At 46.2% G+C, this 22,750-nt stretch overlaps 4 protein-coding genes and 1 long non-coding RNA gene across 13 annotated transcripts; 2 read left to right on the forward strand and 3 right to left on the reverse strand.

Moving 5' to 3' along the window:
• Positions 1-1,445: 1,445 nt before the first annotated feature.
• LOC101755778 (regulatory protein RecX) lies at positions 1,446-5,034 on the forward strand. 8 transcript variants are annotated; one of them, XM_022825556.1, is made up of 7 exons: positions 1,446-1,603; positions 1,703-1,791; positions 1,883-2,093; positions 2,489-2,581; positions 2,929-3,016; positions 3,728-4,045; positions 4,406-5,034. In XM_022825556.1, exons 1-6 carry the CDS (start codon positions 1,512-1,514, stop codon positions 4,004-4,006), a joined length of 852 nt encoding a protein of 283 aa, XP_022681291.1. In that variant the 5' UTR covers positions 1,446-1,511; the 3' UTR covers positions 4,007-4,045; positions 4,406-5,034. The 8 variants fall into 8 exon arrangements, with proteins under 8 accessions (XP_022681291.1, XP_012699710.1, XP_022681292.1 ...); XM_012844256.2 differs by having other exon boundaries at positions 4,455-5,034; XM_022825557.1 differs by having other exon boundaries at positions 4,493-5,034.
• Positions 5,035-7,181: 2,147 nt separating this feature from the next.
• LOC111256824 lies at positions 7,182-9,489 on the reverse strand. The gene is made up of 2 exons (XR_002677109.1): positions 9,136-9,489; positions 7,182-7,539 (listed from the first exon to the last, which is right to left on the reverse strand). It is a non-coding gene; the product is annotated as an uncharacterized LOC111256824 (long non-coding RNA).
• Positions 9,490-10,427: 938 nt separating this feature from the next.
• LOC101756445 (plant cysteine oxidase 3) lies at positions 10,428-13,627 on the reverse strand. 2 transcript variants are annotated; one of them, XM_004960162.2, is made up of 6 exons: positions 13,324-13,627; positions 12,964-13,124; positions 12,516-12,663; positions 12,200-12,400; positions 10,822-10,937; positions 10,428-10,738 (listed from the first exon to the last, which is right to left on the reverse strand). In XM_004960162.2, the coding sequence occupies exons 1-6, from the start codon at positions 13,472-13,474 to the stop codon at positions 10,724-10,726; spliced, it is 792 nt and encodes a 263-aa protein (XP_004960219.1). In that variant the 5' UTR covers positions 13,475-13,627; the 3' UTR covers positions 10,428-10,723. The 2 variants fall into 2 exon arrangements, with proteins under 2 accessions (XP_004960219.1, XP_004960218.1); XM_004960161.2 differs by having other exon boundaries at positions 10,822-10,940.
• Positions 13,628-14,450: 823 nt separating this feature from the next.
• Positions 14,451-16,526, forward strand: LOC101757136 (F-box/kelch-repeat protein At5g15710). The gene has a single exon (XM_004960163.3). It carries the CDS (start codon positions 14,663-14,665, stop codon positions 15,935-15,937), a length of 1,275 nt encoding a protein of 424 aa, XP_004960220.1. The 5' UTR covers positions 14,451-14,662; the 3' UTR covers positions 15,938-16,526.
• Positions 16,527-18,804: 2,278 nt separating this feature from the next.
• On the reverse strand, positions 18,805-21,585 carry LOC101757523 (phosphatidylinositol 4-kinase gamma 7). Its single transcript, XM_004960164.1, has 2 exons — positions 21,337-21,585; positions 18,805-21,163 (listed from the first exon to the last, which is right to left on the reverse strand). Exon 2 carries the CDS (start codon positions 21,060-21,062, stop codon positions 19,212-19,214), a length of 1,851 nt encoding a protein of 616 aa, XP_004960221.1. The 5' UTR covers positions 21,063-21,163; positions 21,337-21,585; the 3' UTR covers positions 18,805-19,211.
• Between the last annotated feature and the right edge of the window lie 1,165 nt (positions 21,586-22,750).

Genomic DNA, 22,750 nt, shown 5'->3' on the forward strand with positions numbered 1-22,750 from the left:
AATTGATATTTGCGTAATGCAAAGCATTCGTTTCCTCGCAAAAGTAACGCAAGTTCTGTTCAGAAAACTTACAAAACGGTCAAATCTGTGGGTTGAAGGGATGAGAAAATCAACCAAACGCACCCTTGTTACTTATAAACAATTTTTGTTGAATATATGATTAGAATAATTTAACATGCATTTATCACGCTATGCAGATAAAGGGGAAATATCGTTTGTACATAGGCAGAGTCTAGTAAACTAATGATCATCTTAAATGCTCAAATTTGTTACACATATAAATAATTAAAAATGTGTTTGCAGGTATTGATATGTTTTGATGTGCTTGGTTCGCATTCAGAGGTAGCTAAAAATTCGTCACACCTCACCCGCATGAATTTCTATTTGTTTCTTACGGTACCTTTAGCGTGATGTACTGGAATAGGCATTTGCATGTGAAAAAGTATCAGTTTCTCTTGAAAAAAGAAAGGCAAGTTTCGTACACCAAACTCGCGGGGCAGCCAAAACTGTGGGCTAGTGGAGTGAGAAAAGCAATCAAACACACCTTTTACTTGCGCATAACCTTTTTTAACTACATGAATTAAATACTTTTAACATGCTTAAAAAGGGAAAGTATAGCGTTTGCAATCAACAGTGGCTAGAGACCCAATGATCATCTTAGAATGTCCAAACTTTTTTTTTTGAAAAGGTAGAATGCCCAAACTCGATACGCATAAATAATCAAATATTATTATGCTACATTCGTTGAAGTGTGCAGTGCCAATACATATGCCAAATTGGTGGTACGTCGTGATTCATCTATTTTTCAGTAGAAAACTCTGACATATTGTGCCCCGGTAACAATATACAAGTACTGATAGATTTCTAGATGAAAAAGTGACTACCATGTTTTCCATGATTTTCACCAACTCTATAGTGGGTAATTGCATTGCAAGTTCTTTTTATAAACTATATTTTTCCTCTGGAATCTTTCATATCAGTGAAAAGTCAAATTTTGCAGTAGGGCATCAATTTTTCTTGGAATTGGCAAGTACACGCAACGAACGGCAAAACTGGCTTGATACCGCGAATTAGGAGATGAAAACTGCTACAGTCCCCTTGAACAAAGGGGGTGCTTGATGCTCCCACTAAAATTTAGCACCTGTCACATCGAATGTTGAATACTAATTAGAAGTATTAAACATAGACTAATTACAAAACTAATTGTACAATAGAGTCCATTTCGCGAGATGAATCTATTAAGCCTAATTAGTCCATGATTTAACAATGTGGTGCTACAGTAACTATTTGCTAATGATGAATTAATTAGGCTTAATAGATTCATCCTGCGAATTAGTTCAGGGGTTCTGCAATTAGTTTTATAATTAGCTTATATTTAGTCCTTCTAATTAGTATCCGAACCTTCGAGGTGATACTGCTAAAGTTTAGCGCTGGTAGCAGTATCAAACACCTAAACTGCTGCAGTGCCGCTGTCACGCTCCGCGGTCGCATCAGGGCACTAGCCGCTAGGGATGGCGGCCCTGGCGGCGAGCCGCCGCCTCCTCCATCTCCGGCCGGGGCTAGAGCTATGCCTGCGGTCCCGTCCCCAATCCTGCTCCTCCTGGTACCTCTCAAGTAGATCTCCACCCTGATCCCCACGCCGCCGGCCGAATCCCTATCGAATTCTCAGCCCAAATTCACAAATGTTTCCTTCTTTTTGTAGGGCAAAGGGGACGGCTCGTTTCCGGCGCGACGTTCCGCGCCGGAGTCTCGTGAGCTGCCGGCAAGGGTCTTTCGAAGAGGGGAATGCAGGTGAGACTTTGATGGAGCTACAGAAGTGATTTTGAATAGTCGTGCTCTCGCCTCTAGACCGCGTGGATGTAACCTTACTTGTTTGGTTCAGCGATGGATAAGGCTATGCGGAGTCCGGACGAACAGCTCAGTCATTGCAAGGATGGGAACGGCACAACCCTGGATCCCATTGGAAAGAACTTTGCCAATGAGTTTGCGCAGCATTCTTTGGAAGAGGAGGCGACTGATGACGTGATGTGCGGAATTAGTGAAAGCGTGGTGCGAGATGTGGGGAAGGCTGCAATTGAATTGCTTGCTGCCAGGTGAGACCTGGTAGATGATGTCTACCAATTGTCCTCCTAGAGATGTTCAAGAAATCTCCCTGAAACGCTGCTCGATAGCAACATGCTGCACTAAACTTTTTGTGTTATTTTAATCTGCAGTATGAATTGTTCACCAAGTCTAAATGAATAATCTCCAAATCACATGTAAAATTGGGCTTGATGATTTCGGTACCATTTTGAACTAAATGAATTGTTTTCTCATTGCCACCAGTGTGTTATTCTGCTGATCTTCCCAATTTCTAATATCATGTCTTCGCAGTCAATGGAAATTTCTGTGCTATGTATTTAGGTCATTGAATTTTACCTTTTTCTTTGAAGTCTTAGTTTCACTGTTGAAAATGAGTAATGAAGCATAACTTGTTTCTCTTGGTCAGAGCATTCACAGTTTCTGAGCTTAGGAAGAAACTACGAAGTAAGAATTATCCTGTTGATGCAATTGATGCTGTGGTTGCTGATTTCAAATCAAGGTAAGACTGTTTTTCTATGGATTAAAGTCACACTAGTAGACGTACGACTCTTCACTTTGACCAAATGACCAATAGTTGTGGCGGCACAATCTTTATCCATCTTTACAAACCGCATAGCGTGAATCCTAGATCTGGACTGCAACCAACAATCCAGTTACTTCTGGTTCTGGATGGAGAAACCCCAAATCTGGTAAAGGACCTTCATACGTTTTATTCCAGAACTTAAATGTTAGCTCTAACCAATACTTTGGCTGATATAGCAAGGGGGTAAGCAATAATACTCATTCTAAGAAACATGCATCTCTTTGCTGCACCTATGCTCATATTATATACTTTTACTTCTGAAGGGGTTTGCTGAATGATGGTTTTTATGCGGAATCATTTTCGCGATCCCGGTGGATGTCATCGACATGGGGTCCAAGGCGAATAAAACAGGCTAGTATTTTTTTCTGACCTCTCTTCCTGTTGTTCTAAATAAATAATCGACACTTGTAGCCCTATTTTATTACTGAAGCTATTTGCTATGAGTTAATACATGTATATACCTGGCATAAATCTATATCTTTTTTCCCATGATCTATTAGTAGTGAATTCCCTTGGGCTATCACCATATATTCCTCGGGTAAGATAAAGAATAATTTCCGTACCTAAAAGTTCAGTGAGGTGAAAGAAAAGCTACTTTGCAAATGAAGTTTATATTCTCATGCCTTCTAAAAGGAAATTTGTGATGCCTGTTTTCACTCTTAGGTGGTGTTTGGTTGGCTCAAATGTAACGTAATCTGATTACTGAAGGTAACGAATCCCATTACATATGTTTGGTTGCGGTGGTTTGTAATCAATTTACACTGTAATCTAATCCCTTACCTAAATAATATATATACAAGCTTGTTACCCCTCCTCCCCCACTGTAATCGGATACAACACCCACACTGTAATCTGATTACATTACCAGAATGCAACCAAACTAAGAGGGTAATCACCGATTCCACCACTAAATACACTGTAATCTGATTCCCTTTGCGTTTACGTTACCTTAGCCCGAACCAAACACTATCTTAATGTTATTTAATTTTATGCTTTGTGTCTGTCTCATGAAATACATATATAAACTATTTTGTAATTTGACAACACCCGCTCTCAAATTAGGCACTTCGCCAAAAGGGTGTGCCAGAGGCAGAAGTAGATCAGGCAACAAGAAGTGTGTTCCAGGATGGTGATGGCCATGGGAAAGAGGCAACATATGGCATATCGGAAGCTTCCATGGATCATCTGTTTGCTCAGGCATTAAAACAGTGGCAGCGTGGGCAAAGCTTGACTCTGGAGAATCGCCGTGGGCGCATTGTGAGGTGGCTTCAGTACCGAGGGTTCAACTGGTCCGTGACCAATGCCATCGTCAAGAAGTTGGAGGCTCAGCACCCTTCCTGACCCTTCTGGATTGCAAGTTAGTGTGCTGTTTTTGTTTGGGTATGTAGTAGCTGCACTATCTGATTAGTTTGTGATAAACATGCCCAGTCAACAATGGGAAGAATACAAGATCATTGCTTTAACACCTTAGTTCAGATATTCTAGATTGAGAAATGGGAATGTGAAAATCTGACGAAATGAGTAGCAATGAAGACTTCAAAGTTTCAATTGAGAAGTTCTATATGAAAAATGTGAAATAAAATGTGGACAAAAAAGAAAATGCTCTAGTGGCATTGATAACATTTTCTTCTGCAAAGTACATTGACAACATTATCTATCAGAACGCGGAAGGACAAAATATGCTCTAGTTGCTTTAAGAATTTGATATCTATTCTATACGTATTTGACATTGTTCCACAGATTAGGAGGAACAGAAGACAACTTTATTATTGTTGTGACGGTCTGACAGATCATTTCAAGCATCAATTTGGCTCCTTCGCCTCTTAGGCATCAGCAGTGCTGGGACCGTCCGCCGGGCTGGAGGCGCTTGGTGCGTCCGCGGGAGCATCGGCTGGGCTGGGCGCTGACGCCGACCCGCTTGGCGCCTCCGAGCTCGAGGTGCTGGCACCCTCGGCAACGGCGAAGGGTGCCACCGCCACGGCTGCGAGGAGGATCACGACGAGCGCGAGAGCACGGGCCATGGAAGGAGTCTTGGTGTTTAGGCTTGCGCGCTTTGTGAACTCGTATGCAGCTTGTGTTTCGGTGCTGATGGTCACTGCGTTCTGTGTTCTTGGCGTGGCGATTCTGGTGGCTTTATACGCGAGACTGGTGGCTATTTTTGGGCGTAGAGTTGGAATCGCGTTGCGTTGGCATGTCTTGGGCTCGGCACGTCGCGGTGCTTGCCCAATGAGAACCCGGCCGTTTTTAGGAACCGGCCGGTGGATGCGACATGTGGCGTGGCGAGCTTCCTTTCTCTCGACTATTACTGGAAAATTCACCAGGCATTTTGAAAGCCCATATAGGAGGGTAGAAAAGAAGTAGCTCCTGCATTTCTGCAGTGTTTGCTTGATGAATTTCAGTTAGATGCGCATGACTTTTTGTTATGCCTGCCTCCTCGACCAAGTGATTTCCATTCCGATATAACACCACAGATCTGAACTCTGCTTATCTATCGGGATCGGGAGATGCAGCTTGCTGCTTGCTTTTCCATTTTCTTCCTGAAGCAGAGGAAGGTCCCCTCCCAGCTTCAATGAACTGAAAACCAAAACATGGCTACATGATCCAGTTTGCTTAATTTACATGATCTGGGACCGAAACCAAATCGATTAGCCGTCAGTTTCAGAAAACAATGTCACGCTCTGCATCACTCTGATTTGCCCTGCAGGTTCTGAAGTGACTCAGTGAGGCATTTCCTTAGTTTGCATGGACAAATAGCCAGGGACAGCAGAGCAGGCCTAGCTTTCTCCTTCCCTTGGGGCATCAGAGCTGTGTCGCGTGTCGTCGACGTAGGCCAGGCCAAGGCCATGGTTGTGAGCAGGCAGGCAGGCTCACTGCTCGCCTCCCATACCCTTCTCGCTGCCGTCGCCGTCCACGGGTGCGTCGAACTCGTGGCGGCTGCCGGCCGACGGTTGGGAAATTCCTCAAGCTGCGAGGCTTGCGAGTCTAACGCCTGCGCCAAGGATAGTGGTGGCGCCTGGCGCGGCGATGGGGTCCCTGTCGTCTGCGGTTTCCGGCCGCAGCCGCGTGGAAACGTCCCCCTGATCCGGATCTATATTTTACAAATGGGCCCCTGATTTGGATCGCGATACAATTTAGGGGTGAAATTGCAAAATACCGGATAGATATTTTTAAAAGAACCCCTAATTTGGATCGCGATCCAAATCAGGAGGTATATTGAAAACAACCACTTCATGGGTAATGGTAACCCCAGCTCGTTCTCCCCCACCTCCGGCGATCGGGCGGCGCGGTGGCCTTCGCCGGCCGTCTTCATCCAGTCCAAGTCCAACCATCCACCGCCGATCCTCGAGCCCAGCTCCAGCTGGATCATTTTAACCCTCCAATTCGCGCCTTCGCGTCAGCAGAGCTGGGTCCGTCGGACGGGCTGGACGCGCTCGGCGAGTCCGCGGAAGCATCGGACGCCGGACGGGCCGGGCGCTGCTGCTGACCCGCTTGGCGCCTCCGAGCTCGACGAGGAGGAGCTCGAGGTGCTGGAGGCCGCCTCGGCGAGCGGCGCCACCGCCACACAGCGGCGAGGAGGATCACGACGAGCGCGAGAGCAAGAGCCACGACGAGTCGCGGCGCTTGCCCAATGAGGGCCTCGCCATTTTTAGCCGCATCGACCCGGCCGGCCGAGCACCAAGCATTCTTCCTTCGGGACTCGGGAGACTAGCACTCGGTGACAGGAGGAAGAATTATTCCTTCTTGCATTCGCGGGCTATTATACCTAATTTGAATGCCTCTTTTAGTTCTTTTTGGTGAATACGTGTTTGTTTTTCGTGTAACAAACCACATAATTTTAACATCTCATATCTAAGCAAGTATCATTTGCATGTACAGCTTCCACTGCATTGTAGCAAAGTAGTTAGTATTGGCATTTTTTTTTTGAAAAGGAAGTATTGGCATTTTCATGTCCCAAGATAAACTTGCTTGAGACCAAAGGATGCTTGCGACTCAGAATGCCTCTTGCATGATCACCATGCCTCTTAGATTTCGCACACAGAATCACTTAAGCGCTTGGCAGAAGTATTGCTCCTCCAAATTCCGGTGGCTCGTGCACGTACCACATACCCAGTTCACAAGACGTTGCAGTTCCAGTAGGGGGGTGTTTGGATACGAGGTGCTAAACTTTAACAGTGTCACATCGAATGTTCGGATGCTAATTAGAAAAACTAAACATGAGCTAATTATAAAATTAATTGCAGAACCCTATGCTAATTCGCGAGACGAATCTATTAAGCTTAATTAATCCACCATTAGCAAATGGTTGCTGTAGCACCACATTGTCAAATCATGAACTAATTAGGCTTAATAAATTCGTCTCGCGAATTACACTCCAACTGTGCAATTAGTTTTGTAATTAGTCTATATTTAATACTTCTAATTAGCATCCAAACATCCGATGTGACGGATGTTAAACTTTAACAGGGTGGAGCCAAACAGGCCCTAAATTCAGAGAGCAGTGTAGCAACACCAGTAACAAAATTTTGCATTGAAAATCATACCAGCGTTGCACAACATAAGTAAGCTACAAGCTCTGCTCGGCTGCTCTGGGCACTGAACCTGATCCCCTCACTAAACTGACTGAGAAATTACTGTCAAAACTTATCTCTTCACCGAAGTACAACAGCTTCTCCGACAAAGGAGAATAAAGGGGAAATACAACCATGAAAATAGAACACTAAAAGCTCTAGATTTGAACTGTACTATCACCAAAGTGTGCTTCCTGATGCTATGGTTCATATTGGATTCCTTATTTTAGATCAAGGAATTTATTTATTCCGGCCTCTGCATGAGTTGTGCACTCAACCATCTTGGATTCCTTATGCCTGAAGTTCCTAGAAAGAACAAAAAGTTAATTTAATCAGGAATTGTGTTCAATCACCTTCTTTGGCAACTGCTATGTAAAAGTTTGGTTTTGCCTGTACAGTTGGACCGGTATACATCCCAGGACGCATGTAAATATTCACTGGAGTGTTTATGGTCTCCAGCCATGCGTTTTATTTCCGCGAACACGCGGCTGCATATATTATATTAACTGCCAGCCATGCATAATTATCTGGGTTTAGTGGGTTACCATCTACACCTTTGTGTGTCCAGCTGCTGCTGTTGGAACTTGGAACATCAAATGACCATGAGAAAACCAAACATACTGTTATCAAAACACTACTGCAGCTAACGACAATTACAAAATGTCCAGAACACTAATACAAGATCTCCGTGAACACGGTTTTCTCCAATTTGGATTAAACAGGCAAAACAAAAGATAACATCTATCTAAAGTACCTAAAACACCAGTGGAAATACTAATAAAGGAAATAGGATAAATCCTGACCTGTCACCAACCTGAGGCAACAGAAAAAATACACTTCACACGATGGTAGGTATGCCATGCTTGGCATAGGGGTAGATCGCTCACCAATGGGAATCCTACATTGCATCAGAGAGCAATAGGTGGTCCTGCAGATCTATCTACCTCCAAGGCTGTCATATGCAATGAGGGCTATTTCTGAAAATGGTAAACTACTGTATTTGTTTCTAAAGAAATTCAGAGCTGTTTTGCCATGTTTCATTGCAATGCAGCCTAAAGGACTTTATGAATGCGCCATGGTAGGCTGCTGGCGTTTGCTGCCGCCATTCTCCAGTTTCAAGTGAATTATACTAGTTTTAGCTTCTACCTAGCCATTGAACCGTATGTATGACCTTACTTCTATAGATTAGGTGCAAGCCTAACTATATCAAACCAAGAGTAAGTACCTACACCAATAGTATCATGCGCATGAGTAAGACCAAATCAATCAATTAGAAATCCTATTCAATCATTTCAGACAAATCAATTGGAATGAACAGAACAAATATCTCATTATCCTAATGAATCGTGGTTCCCACCTTCTCATAAAGCAGATTCCGGTGGAAATATTTTTTTAAAAAAAAATACAAATATCTAAGATGATTCTAATGTTGCTTCCACCAAATAAATAGACTGAACATCTTTCTTGGTCCAGCATTATGCCAAGGTACCCACAGAAACAGCAGCAGTCAGCACTCAGCGCCAACCAAACCCAAGCGTGAGGCAATAAAATTGTTTTGCCCATTCAGTTAGCTAAATTAGAGTTAGAAAGATATGAGAATAGTCCCTTAAACAGATTTGGATTCTATCTATTTGTTCAAGATTTTTTAGGGAGCCTCTCTCTTTACATATACACCAACCATAGGCATGCACCACCATGTCAATACGCCAGTCTGATGCCAAGACCCTGGTCCTCAATCTGTTGTCCACAACTCATACACTCTACGCTCCAACCAGCAAAAAACCATAGCAATGAGCTTCTCATAAGAACAAAGATTTGATAACAGTGAGGGGTTTCACTTACAGAGGCTAGAAAATGGATAGTCATGAAAATACGTTCAAATAGCGGGGAGGAAGGCGTTACCCATGAGCGAGGGGACTCTGCGGACGGCGTCGGCGGGCGGGGAAGAGGGCGAGGCGCCGGCGACCGAAGGGGAGGGGAAGGTGCGCTTGCAGAGCTCGTAGAGGGCCTGCACCTTAGACAACGGCGGCCGCGGAGGCAAGCCCCACGCCATTGAAGGGAATCTCTTCCCCGGCGCGGATAACTCGTGGCGGCTCCCGGTCGACGGTTGGGCGTGAAGCAGCTAACGCCGGCGTCGCGGCGATGGGTCCCCGTCGCCGGCGGTATCCGGCGCAGCCGTGTCTATTCGCGAAACCAGGGTGCATTTTGAAAAATACCGGATCAACATTTTACAAAAAGACTCCCATTTTGGATCGCGACTATTGATCGCGATCCAATATAGGGGTACATTGAAAAATATCGGATAGATATTTTTCAAAAGGACTCCTAATTTGGATCCCGGGTATTTTGAAAAATATCCTCTTCCTCCCCGTCCTGTCGGGTCTTCGGCGATCGGGCGGCGCCGGCGGTGCGGCGGTCTTTGTCGGTCGTCTTCGTCCAGGTCCAGAGAAATCTAGGTCCAAGTCCAACCATCCACCGCCGCTCCTCGAACCCCCAATTCGCGCCTTCGTCTCTTACGCGTCAGCAGAGCTGGGTCCGTCGGTCGGGCAGGAGGCGCCTGGCGCTGACGCCGACCCGCTTGACGAGGATGAGCTCGAGGTGCTGGAGGCCGCCTCGGCGAGCTGCGCCACCGCCACACGGCGGCGAGGAGGATCACGACGAGCGGGCCATGGGCGCCTTGGTGAGTGTTTTCGGTTGGTAGCGGTGCCGCAGTGGATCGTGATGAGCTAGAGCCTAGAAACAGTGGCGTGCCTTGGGTGATCGTGATGAGCTAGAGCCTGGCGCGCTCGGTGACTTGTGGCGGGCATGGTGCTTGCTGGATCAAATTAGAACGAAAGAAGCCAGTGGTTTTGAACATCTTCTGTGTAATAAGGCTGTGACGCCAGGCCAATAGTGTTAACATCTCATACCAAGGAAGTATCATTGTAGCAAAGTAGTTCGTATTGACATTTTTCATGTATCATTTTGCATGTACAGCTTCCAGTGCATTGTGGCAAAAGAAGTTCGTATTGACATTTTCATGTCCCAAGATAAACTTCCTTGAGACAGATTCTACGATTTGAATGCCTCTTGCATCATCGCCCGCAGCATCACTTGGGCGCTTGGCACAAGTGTTACTCCTCCAAAATCCGATAGCTTGTGTACACGCCACGGCCGTGCACGTACCACACACCCAGTTCACAAGGCATTGCAGCAATGTAGCAACACCAGTAGCAAAATTTTGCATTGAAAATCATACCAGCGTTGCACAACATGAGTAAGTTACAAACTCTGCTCAGATGCTCTGGACACTGAAACCGAATCCCTCTACTAAACTGACCAGGAGAAGTTTACTGTGAAAACTTATCTCTTCAACGAAGCACAGCAGCTTATCCAACAAAGGGGAAAGCTAAGCACAAAACTAGGACATTCAAGTGCTACATTACAACTGTACTATCTGCGGGAAGTGGCAACCAGGTGCTCCTTGATGCTCCGAATCATCTTGGATTTCTTATGTTTGAAGTTCCTAGAAAGAGTGAAAAGTTAAGTTCATCAGGAATTCTATTCATTGCCTTCTTTGGCAGTTGCTGTGTAAAAGCTTGCCTATACCTGTACTGTTGGACCGGTATACATGCCAGTGCGCATGTAAATATTCACTGGAGTGTTTATGGTCTCCAGCCATGCATAGTTATCTGGGTTACCAACTACCTTTATGTCTCCAGCTGCTGCTGTTGGATCATTAAATTACCATGAGAAAACCAAACATGCTGCTCCAGCTAACAAGAATGACAAGATGTCCAGAAAACTACAACAGCATCTCCATGATGTTTTTCCTGAATTCGAAACAAACAGACAAAACAAAGGACAACATCTATCTGATGAAGTACCTAAAACACCAGGGAAATACTAATATCTATGTACTTCACACTGCTATTAAAAGCAACATGATAAATCATGATCTGTAACCAACCTGAGGCAACAGATCAAATACACTACTCACGGTGGCAGGTATCATGCTTGGCAGGAGGGCAGACCTGTCACCACTGGGAATCATTCGAGTTGCATCAGAAGGCAATAGGTGGTCCTGCAGATCTGTCTACCTCCTAGGCTGTCATATGCAATGAGGGCCATTTCTGAAAATGGATGCTGTATTTGCCTCTACAGAATGTGAGAGCTGTTTTACCATGTTTCATTGCACTGTAGCCTACAGGACTACAGGACTTTAGAAATGCTCCAAAGTCATGGTAGGCTGATGGTGTTTACTGCCTCCATTATCCAGTTTCAAGGGAGTTATACTAGTTTTAGGCTTCTAGCCAGCCTTACTTCTACTTATTATATGCATGTCACATTCTAGCAAACCAAGAGCAATTTTGTACCTACACCAATAGTATCATGGGCAAGAGTAAGACTAAATCAATCAACCAAAAATCCTATTCAATCATTTCATACAGATCAATTGGGAATGAGAAGAACAAATAACTCATTGTCCTCACGAATCATGGTTTCTACATTCTTGTAAAGCAGATTCCTGTGGAAATTTGTTTTTTAAAAAGATACAAATCTCTAAGATGATTTTAATGCCACTTCCACCAAATAAATAGACTGAATGTCTTCTGGGTCCAGCACTGTGACGGGTGCCCACAGAAACAGCAGCAATCAGCACCAACCAAATCCTTGCACAAGGCAATAATATTGCTTTGCTCGCTGAGTTAGTTAAATTAGAGATAGAAAGCTAAGAGAATAGACCCTTAAACAGATTTGGATTCTACCTATTAGTTATAGATTTTAGGGACTCTCCGTTTACACATACACCAACCATAGGCACACACACCATCATCTCAATACGGCAGTCTGATGCCAAGACCCTGGTCTTCAATCTGTTGTTAACAACTTTACACTCTATGCTCCAATCCAGCAAAAACCCATAGCAATGAAACTTTCATAAGAACAAGCATACAATGTGATGGAAGTGAGGAGTTTCACTTACAGAGGCTAGAAAATGGATAATCATGAAAATATGTGCAAAAGCGACCAACATCTTCGGAATACGGTGGAGCAAGGACATCAAGAACAGCACATGAAGACACTGAAGTGAAGCAGTGCATGTTCCCACCACTTTGGGGATACAAAACAGACGTTGGACACGGGGCAGTCCGAACATCATCAGTATGTAACTTGGCCAGTCTTGCTGTATATCAGGACCAGAACAATCATTCAGTGACCAATTATATTTTCCATACAAGAGTTCTGCACTGGATTATTCATAACTCATAATGAATAAACAGGGGAAGCAGGACAATAACCTGGCTGGGTACTTGCTATGACAGTAGGTTCTATCCAATCATATGATTTCACATGCATGGAACCATAAAGGATTTTGCTCAATACAGTCATTCCTGGATGATCATGAAGAGGGATGACAGCTGAAGTTGGTAAGCAGAATATTCCGATCTGCAAAACAAATAAGAAATAAAGTATATGGGTTAAATAACCACTACAAGCTATAAGTAGCATTTGCATTGTAGTTCTGGTAAAAGAGAACTGCAGTCAAGCAAAACTGAAACATGCACCAGGGAAAACCTGATGAGTTCATAAGAAATATTACTTGCTAATGTTGTTGTTAGCCTACAGTAATCAAGTGGGGTTATGCAACAAATCAGCGAATTTAAGTTCACGACTCTGCAATAGTGGTTGCAGTTAGCACAGTTCTGGTGACAAAATAATTGGATTGAGATTAACAACTGAACTCACAGAGAAAGCGTCGCATTCGTAGATATGAAGGTAGGTGATTGGCTGCGCCCATCGAGCCACCCTTGCTGAACCCTTGAGGAAGTTGGACTCAAAAAATCCATGCCCTCTGTCGTCCTCAACACTATCATCTCTGAGTCCAACATCCGCAGGAGTGATGGTGTCTGAACATGACACGCCATTCCATTATAAGATAAAGCAGGTGACAATGCTATTTCAATCTTATTAGAGGAGCATAATGGAAGAGAAAAAAAATTGCGCAAAGCCTAAGCCAGTCCATTAGAGAATTGCAGCACGCCCACAGCATAGGTAGGATGGGGAACGGGTCGAAATTAGTTGCGGGGAGGAGCGAGACGCCTTTACCCATGAGCGAGGAGATGCTGCGGACGGCGTCGGCGGGCGGGGGAGAGGGCGAAGCGCCGGCGGGGGAAGAGGAAGGGAAGGTGCGCTTGCAGAGCTCGTAGAGGGCCTGCACCTTAGACGACGGCGGCCGCGGGTGCACGCCCCACGCCATGGGGGCGGTTTCAGGGGTGGAGTCCTCTTCCCCTCCGCGCGGATGGCGTCTGGGATGTGTATGGGCAGCGGCCGCGGCGAGCCCGGCAAGCCGGCGAGGGGAGAAGCTGGGAGATGTACGAGGAAGCGATAACGATTGTTGGGTTCCGATTCATCCAGCAGCCGTGTTTATGACGAGAATTCCCAACGCAACGTCTTAGAAGTTCAAATGCCTGTCAAATTTGGGTCATTGATTTTACTTTTTTCAAAATAAAGTACAAGCGTAGAAAACATATACTCGTATACACATGCACTTTGATCTTTATAAAGTCGCACACACATAGTTTGTCCCAGCTAGCACATTCGAGAGGCTAAATAACTAGATTTGTCTAAATCATAGCCTACAACCGAAAAAATAATACAATGAAAATGTGTATTGAATCTAGAATTTGAATTGGATTGCATAGAGTCTACCGTAATAACTTGATTGATTAAGATCTTTTCTAAGGAATATCTTACAGAGAACAAGTGTAGGTAAAACTTCACATTTTTAATTAGTGGCAACATGACACTGCAATTCGTATAGTTGCTATCCTTTTAATTTTTGATAATTTAACCTACAAGGTTGCACTCCTCTTGGAACGTGAATTTATAGTAATTAATTTGCTGGTAGATACATTATTTATGTGCGATTGTGCATCGATCTCCCAACGACTTCCTCCGTTTCAAAATACTATATATTTTGATTTTTAGGTATAGTAATTTGGGGTGGGAGGAGGAGTTGCGAAACGGACTGGTCGATAATTTTTTTTAGCCCGTTAAACGAAATGTCAGCCGGTGCTGCCTAATCCAGCGGACACAACCGGCGGTGCCACCAGCTACCAGCCGTGCCCGTGCGGGCGTGCGGCCGCACCCGTTTCTTCCCACGCCGAACAAACCAGCCACACCCGAAATGCAACCGAGTCGGCCCTCTCCAACCCTCGTTTGACCCTGCGCCGGCCGTCCTCCCCATTCCGCTCCACGCTCCTCCGAGTGGGCGCCGACTCCGTCCAAAAAGAGGAGCGTCCGCCAGCGGGAGGGCGAGAGAGAGATAAAAGACCAAAAAAATTGAGCAGCGAGCAGCTCAGGCGCCGCTGCCTCTTCGAAATCCCCCCTCCCCCAGATTTCCCCCCGAATCCGCTCCCCCGATCTCGCGCCCCTGTCGCCCGTGATGGACGCGGCGGTGGCGGTGCCCGCGCGCGCGGCGCGGCCCACGAGCCCGTCGCGGCCGCCCAAGACGATCCGTAGCACCAAGCCGCGGGGGCTCGACGAGGACACCGCGGCGCCGCCGGCGTTCCCCAAGGGCAAGGCCTCCTCCTCCTCCGCCGCCGCCGCGCCCGCGGCCGCGCTCCTCCTCCACCACCACCACGCGGACGTGCCGATGGACGCCAGCGTCTGGGCGGGGCTCCCCGACGACCTGCTCCTCGAGGTGCTCGCCCGCGTGCCGCCCTTCCTCCTCTTCCGCCTCCGCCCCGTCTCCCGCCGCTGGGAGGCCATCCTCCGCGACCCGGCCTTCCTCGCCGCGCACGCCGCGGTGCCCTCCCACGGGCCCTGCCTCCTCACCTTCTCCAGGGGTGGCGGCGGCGGCGCCCACTCCCCGCCGCACTGCAGCGTGCTCAGCATCCCCCTGCACGCCCGCTACAAGCTCCCCTTCGGCTTCCTCCCGCCCTGGGACCTCTGGCTCGTCGGATCCTCGGGAGGGCTCGTCTGCTTCTCCGGCTTCGACGGCACCACTTTCCGCACCGTCGTCTGCAACCCGCTCACGCAGGCCTGGCGGCTGCTCCCGGACATGCATTACAACCAGCAGCGGCAGCTGGTGCTCACGGTTGACAAGAGCCGCCGCTCGTTCAAGGTAATCGCCGCTAGTGATGTGTATGGGGACAAGGCGCTCCCCACTGAGGTCTATGACTCCAATGAGAATAAATGGTCGGTGCACCAGATGATGCCCGCGGCGAATCTGTGCTCATCGAAAATGGCATTCTGTGACTCCAGATTGTACCTGGAGACGCTCTCGCCGCTGGGGCTGATGATGTATAGAGTGGATGCAGGGCGTTGGGAGCATATACCTGCCAAGTTCCCACGTTCCCTGCTGGATGGTTATCTTGTGGCTGGAGCTCGCACAAGGTTGTTCTTAGTTGGGCGAATTGGGCTGTACAGCACCCTGCAGAGTATGAGGATCTGGGAGCTGGATCATGGCAGAACAGTTTGGGTGGAGATTAGCAGAATGCCGCCTAGGTACTTCAGGGCTCTGCTGAGGTTGTCGGCTGAGAGGTTCGAGTGCTTTGGGCAGGACAATTTGATCTGTTTCACATCGTGGAACCAGGGCAAAGGTCTTCTGTATGATGTTGATAAGAAGTCTTGGTCATGGATTGCTGGTTGTGCTAGCCAGCTCTGCAATAGCCAGGTCTGCTTTTACGAGCCAAGGTTTGATACATCAATCTATTGAGTCTTGCAATATGAACTGCATTGTGATGAGTTTGAGATCAAATGCTTCTGGGGTTCAACATCAAGATGCCTGTGTGACGTCCTATTGAATCATGGATGTCAGATGTTTTGAAGTGCTGAGATGAAAAATACTTCCTCGAGACACTACAAGTAGTGGGCTTGAGCAACCGATCATTGCAAATCATGCTGCTGAAGACTCTTTACTACAGCAGTTATACCATCTGTCAGTTCTGGATTACAGCATACATGATGTTGCCATTTGGCCACAAATGGAGGTCCGCTTGTTCCATTCCCATTTTGTTAGTCTGTTAGCAATGAGTTTCTTGTAAATGATTCCGTACCTGAAATGAAAAAAGACATGCAATTCTTTGCTAGTAGTTGGTACAATTTCAATGGATAGTGGGGAATTGACTTAATCTAGAGTTCAGTTGGATCTGAGATTCTGAGATGAGGTTTCTCCACTCTATTGATTTATGCATTGTTTCTTATGGTACCCATATGCTGTCATTCTAATAACATCAAATTGTATTTGTTTTCTTAGTCGTCCAAGACGCTAATTTTACCCCTGTTGTGAGATTACATCTGTTCAATAATTCTTCTCCTAGGCTAACCAAATTTCCATAGCTTTTAGCCTCTTACAAGTATTGCTTACATGTATCTACTGTCTTATAGTTTATGGCACCTTTTTGGTGGCACGGCGTGGTTAGGTTTAGGAATTCAATTATTTGAGATGTGCACTGCAACATGGTATTTCAATTGTGTAATGGTGATCTGTTAATAGATGCATCTTATTTGTATGAGTTACTGGTAAATAAGGTCATCCTGAAAGATGAACTAAAGCTAGAGTCACTTGTTTGGGTTGGTGTTGGATATAGATGTTGTGTAGTTATCCCAGTTATGCATAGGTTTTAGCATGTTTCAGTGAGCATTCTGAGACTGTTTTTGATTAGCTATGCGTTTCACACAACAAATGTATGAAACTCAGTGACAAGCTTCACGTATCATTCTACCTGAGAATAATAAAAATGTAATGAGAGCAATGAGCAACAAATGAACAACCCAAGTGATGTCCGGTGTATTGAAGCTGCAACTTCCTGGTTCAGTATGATCACCTAACTCTCAGGCACAGAGCAGAATCCCTGTTGATGCAATAGTAACAGGAGGTACCTTTTTAAATTGCAGGATCCGGACAAATTCAATCTCATAAAGAAGAAACGGACAAATTATATGAGTGGTTAGTGGCCTTTTGAGTCCATAGATTGCTCGTATGAGGTCGACAGGGAAAAAGTACAATAGAGCATATAAAAATTTGAGGTAGTTTCAATTAGGATATGAAATTGTTTTGGCCAGAATTTGATCAATCCTCTATATAATTGCTAAGATGTTTGGCTATATTTGTTCGATGGGTGATATGCTGAACATGGCATCTGATGATACTAGTTGATGTGAATGGTCTGGAGGTTGAATCTTGGATGTGATTTGCAGCCCTTGCTACTGAGACTGGGTAGTAGTCAATATACAGTAGACTGAGCTCAAACTTCTTACACAAGATACTTTACTTCAATTACGTACTCCATCCGTTCTTAAATATACGACGTTTAGGACAAGCAAATTAGTTCATTTTTGAACTAACTAGCTTGTCCTAAACATCATATATTTAAGGACGGGGGTAGTATATCATAACAAATCTTAGAGGTTATGTGTTCAGTTCCTGACTCCCTGTGTTATGATACTGAGATAGAGATGAAAATATATTGTAGTAAAGCAATCTTACAGGTTATGCATTCAGTTCCTTTGTTGTGATGCCAAGATAGAGCTGAAATATATTGTAGCAAATGACTTATTGCATAAGATAGACAAAGTTATGCACATGAATTGATTGCTAAAATATGGAACCACAACCAATTTGCTTTAGAAGACACGTAAGATTAGACATTGGTGCCATTGTTCAGATCATGTTATTATGTTATCTGGTATTTAGTTTCTGCTCTTTGTAATTTAGTTTTCATAATTCCTTTGCTGGGAAAAATTATAAATGTTTGCTGGGAACAAGAGCATTTGATTCATATTAATGTAGCAGGGTTTACATTGTTTGAGTATTGATGAATTGAGTTAAGGAAAGGTGGAGCATCCCCTATCCAAATAGAAATAGCATGCTGCAGTGGATATTCTGAAAGGCGTGCAATGGCAAAGAGTACTGGAAACAATGGAGTTGGTAATTTATGCAATTATGTGTAAAGGAACTGTGCTTGAGGGTTGATAATGCTAAAGCTATGACAAACCATACCGATTGCAGAAATGGAGTGATTTGTTTTTTTACAAAATCACTTTACATATAGTATTCAAGGTTAAAAGCTAATAAGCTATTCATATATCAAAGCCATCCTTATTGATAGATTATACTGGGTTGTCCCATGCCTTTTAAATCTACTAGTTGATTTGTCCAAAACCTATGTTGTTTTGTCAAACTGCATATTGTGTGAATCTATGATGATAGAGTTAATGCTCTCTCTCTCTCTCTCTCTCTGATGATGATGATGGTGATGGTGATGATGATAGAATTACTGCCCTGTTCAGTTAACAACCGTTTGTATGATTCTTCTTCCCACTGATGCACCTGATGACTTGACTAATGCCTAATCTTGTCACAGCAGCAACAGTTGAAGTTACCTTTCTCACTGTAAGACAAGGAAGGCTGACATAATACAACTACAGCTATTTTTTTGTTTATTTGTGAAGCTGCAGCTGGAGGTGAGAAGAGCTTATGTTATTGGTATTTAACTGCTCCCAAACAGTTTCAAACTGTAATATATGTGCCTTGGAAGAATTTTGGAGACCAAGACCAAGCAAACAAGCGCACATCCAAGATATTCAACACCACGTAAGCATTATTGATTATTTACATAAAGTGCAATATTTACACTGCTCACAGGTCACATCACAAACTACAAAGAATTTTCAGCAACGACTAAGAAATTGCACACTAAAACTGGAGTATTTAACATCAACCCAGTATACACAGGCTGACAAGCATTTATTATTAAGCATTTTCCTTCTCAAACATAGCTAATGAACATGCACAGCAGTTCTTCACACCCATCACTACATATCCTTGTGGTCCTATCTACCTGATGGACATAACAGTTGCAACCTAGATCGTAGCACAAGGTTGAAGGTGACTCAAATGATGAAATCTTCATCCTGTACCCACTCCATAAGCAAGCAGTACAAGTAGCAGTACATATTTTTCCTTCTCTGATGTGCTATTGCCCGACTCAAAACTTGCATGAAGTGCCCAGCCGCTGCTTCATCCTTTGACCTGCTGCTGCCCTTGCGCGCTCCTGCAGTGCTTCTTTGAGCAGTTCCTGGAACTTTTCAAGGAAGACATTCCACTCATCGGCACTCATATCCGATAGCCTGACAAAACACATACTTGATTGAAGTTGTTCATCCGCACTCCTGTTCATGGCACTTTTTGTAGCTTTGCTAGGAAAATTGGGTGTATTCCATCCGGTGTAAAAGACTCGATCAGATTCATTTTGATCTTCATGGCCATCATTGCCCTCTTCAACGCTTTCGACGAGCTTAGACAGAGGGCTTCTGTAACTAGACCCCTTGAAACCTGAGCCATTGAATCTTGGCGATCGCATTAAATCATTGTATTCTCCTAACATATCCATCGAGAACTGGAAATCAATGTCACCCTCTTGCTCAGCTGTAGCAGAGAATGGCTCCCATTCTGCTACTCTCTTCCTGGCCTCCATACACACAACCTCCAGCTGGCTTGGTTCCTCCTCCATCCCTCTGAACTCCCTTGTCATCATCTCACCTATCTCTGCCAAGCAAAGTCCGAAAGCTGCAGCTTTCTTGAGAAAGATTGTGCACAGGACCAGGACACGCAAGCAGGCCTCACGTATCATTGGAAGTTCTCTGCGCAGCATCATCACATCCTTTCCTGGATCAAGATTTCTGATATACTCGAGCTCTTCCTCAGAAAACGGAATCGATGCCTGTGCCCAATGTATCCACTCGAAGTAAGGGTCCTCCAAGTTCTCTGGCAAGCACATGCCGTGATCAATTGGGAACAGCTCTGTCTGGCAACCGAAGCGACCTGTGCCACCATTAAGCTTCCTCACCAGCACATTACCAGCATGCCTGTCAGTGTTGAAAATTCGGATATCTAGTATCCCGATCCTATGAACAGCAGCAACAGGGAAGCTTGATGTGCCATGGTCACTGGCATCGAAGTCATGGGCAATGAACTGCTGGAATGAAGCAATCTTGCTGTTAACTTGCTGCTTCTGGTCATGAGTTGGAGACGGATTCCCCCCATTTACCGGACAATTTATGTTGAAAATGGAGTGTGTTATCTTCACCAGAGCAGTGGCAGGAACATTGGCAAAGTTGTCATGGTCCAACAGGTATGCTGCAACCTCCCTGAATCCCGTCTCTCCTACTCGCACAGATTTCTTCAGTCCTGGCTGACCAAGCGCCCTCCCGACAAAACCCTTGGGATTATTTGGTGCAAAAGGCTCCTCGTCCGTCGGTTTCACAATGGCAACCCTGTCACCAATGACATTCCTGAAGTAGTATGAGCCACCAAGGCCGCTGCTGATGGGGACTGGATCCACCCCGCTCCTGATAGCGGTCACCACGTCCTCGACAAGGCGCTTCACCCGATCACAGCTGCTGGAACACCCGAGCATCTCAACCAGGCCACTGCAATCCTTTTGCTCGAAGTCCTTGGAGACGGGGCAGAGGCATGGGGTGGAGCAGCTCCGGTTGATGCTGTTCCTGGTGAGCAGCAGCGGCGAGTCCGACCGTATGGAGGAGAGGTCGTTCTCCAGGACGCGGTCACCGAACGTGAGCGAGGTCTCGCCGGTGGGCACGTTGAGCGCGAGCTGCAGCCGGCGCTTGACGGTGTGCGCGTTGTCCCCGCGGTCCAGGTCCATGCCGAGCACACAGCCGGTCTCCGTCTGCACGTACACCCGCCGCCTCCCCACCGGCGCCGTGGACGGGGAGCGCGACAGCTGCTTCGCCTCATCCCGCCTGGACGCGCCGAAGAGGCGCCTCAGGAGCAGCGCCGGCACCTGGCTCTTGATGGCGCTGTCCAGGTTGGGGGACATGGCTTAGCTTCCTCCTCTTCTTGGAGCGCGCGCCGTGCGGGGTGGACGACGCCGTCAGGGAGAGGGGAAGGCGCGCTCTTGTTGCTATCATTGGATCACGCCTGCAAAACCAACCACCAAAAAGAACCCAAATCTTTCCACTGAATCCCTCGACCAAACACCGAAAAATGACAACTTCCCTAAGAACTCGCCGTGAATTCGACTGTCCGGACCATGGAAAGCAAGAATTCAAACTGATTCAAGGAGGGACGGCAATTTGAATCTCAGCGCTCACCATGCGAGGGTAAGGTGCCCGTGGAGAAGGGGGTGTGGGGGATAGCCGCAGGGATCGGCCGGGGCGGCGGGACGGCGCGGCGGCAGGCTGGCGGCGGAGCAGAGCCCAATTCCTCATTCCATCTGCGCGCCTCCGTCCACCACCGGAGTCCTGACCTCTACTGCAACTCCGCACCCGCTGCCCAGCGAATTCCGCTGGGTTTCGGTTGGTTTTCTATCTCATCCAAGAAACACCAAAACTGTTTGTTTTCACAAACCCCCTTCACCTTACACTATTCGAATGTAGCTGCACCCTGGGGCGGCCGGAGTACAGAACCCGCCAATCAGAGGCTCCCTGGGTGTTCACCTGAAACGACAAACGTACGAGGGGTTAACCGCAAAAGGTAAATCTGGACGGCCATCATGATGAGGGGGGCCATGCTCGCACGCCTGCGGGCACACCGGATTGGCGAGGCCTGCCCGCAACGTTCTCCGTCCGTTCGATCCAGACGGACGGCCGCGATTGACCGAAGGGTTTTCCCAGCCTCGGACAGGAGAGAAAACCGGGACGGCGTTTTCCACCGCGCGGAAAGGTCTGGAAGGGGCGGCTCGGCCGTCGGATGGTGGATAGGGGGAGCGGCTCGGCCGTCGGAGTCGCGGAGGACGCGGCCCTCTAGTCGACGGCGATCTGGATAAGAGCGATTGGGCGTGACTGGATCACGTGGGGGCCGCCAGCCATGTGGGCCCCCGCGTCGCGGCCGACCATAATTTTGCTATGCGGCTTTGCTGGTTACGGGACGCCTTTTCACGTCGGATGAGAAGGAGAGAGCTTGCGCAACTTCTCCTCGTGCCCCATGCACGCACGCGTACATTTTGCATGTAAACGTAGGCTGAGTCAATTTTGGAACGGTTCGGCTACTATTGAGGCTGCTTGTTTTAGTGTTCCAATCCAATAGGGATATTCCTGGGTATGGCACGGACATGTCATTGGTTATGTTTGTACTACTTTGTAGATGCGTTGCGGGAATGGTGGAAAATCTGAAGGCTAACTCTAACTCATTGTTTCATGTCATGCTCTGTAAAGATGACATGTCCTGTCATGATGAAGAGAAAATGATAAAATGTTACGACGCGTAGTATGTTGTTCTTTTTTTTTCCCCTGAAATCATAAGTCGGTTAGTTGTTGTGTTCATGAAAAAGTACCCCAAGACATGTGTGTAATTTTTTAAAAGTTGGTTTGTGCCAAGCTGCATCTCCACGAAGACGCATGTTTGTTTCTTTTCTTTAATGACTTACTGTGTTAACAAAATTATTTGGCGGCATAAAATTAATGTCTATGGCAGTAGGGATTTAGCTCCAGTATTTTCAATTTCGATCTAACTTTACAGAAAAAGATACTAGAACAAAATGGCATGGTTATCACGAATTATTACATT

This window comes from Setaria italica, chromosome III, assembly GCF_000263155.2.
Source record: "Setaria italica strain Yugu1 chromosome III, Setaria_italica_v2.0, whole genome shotgun sequence".
Lineage (NCBI taxonomy): Eukaryota > Viridiplantae > Streptophyta > Magnoliopsida > Poales > Poaceae > Setaria > Setaria italica.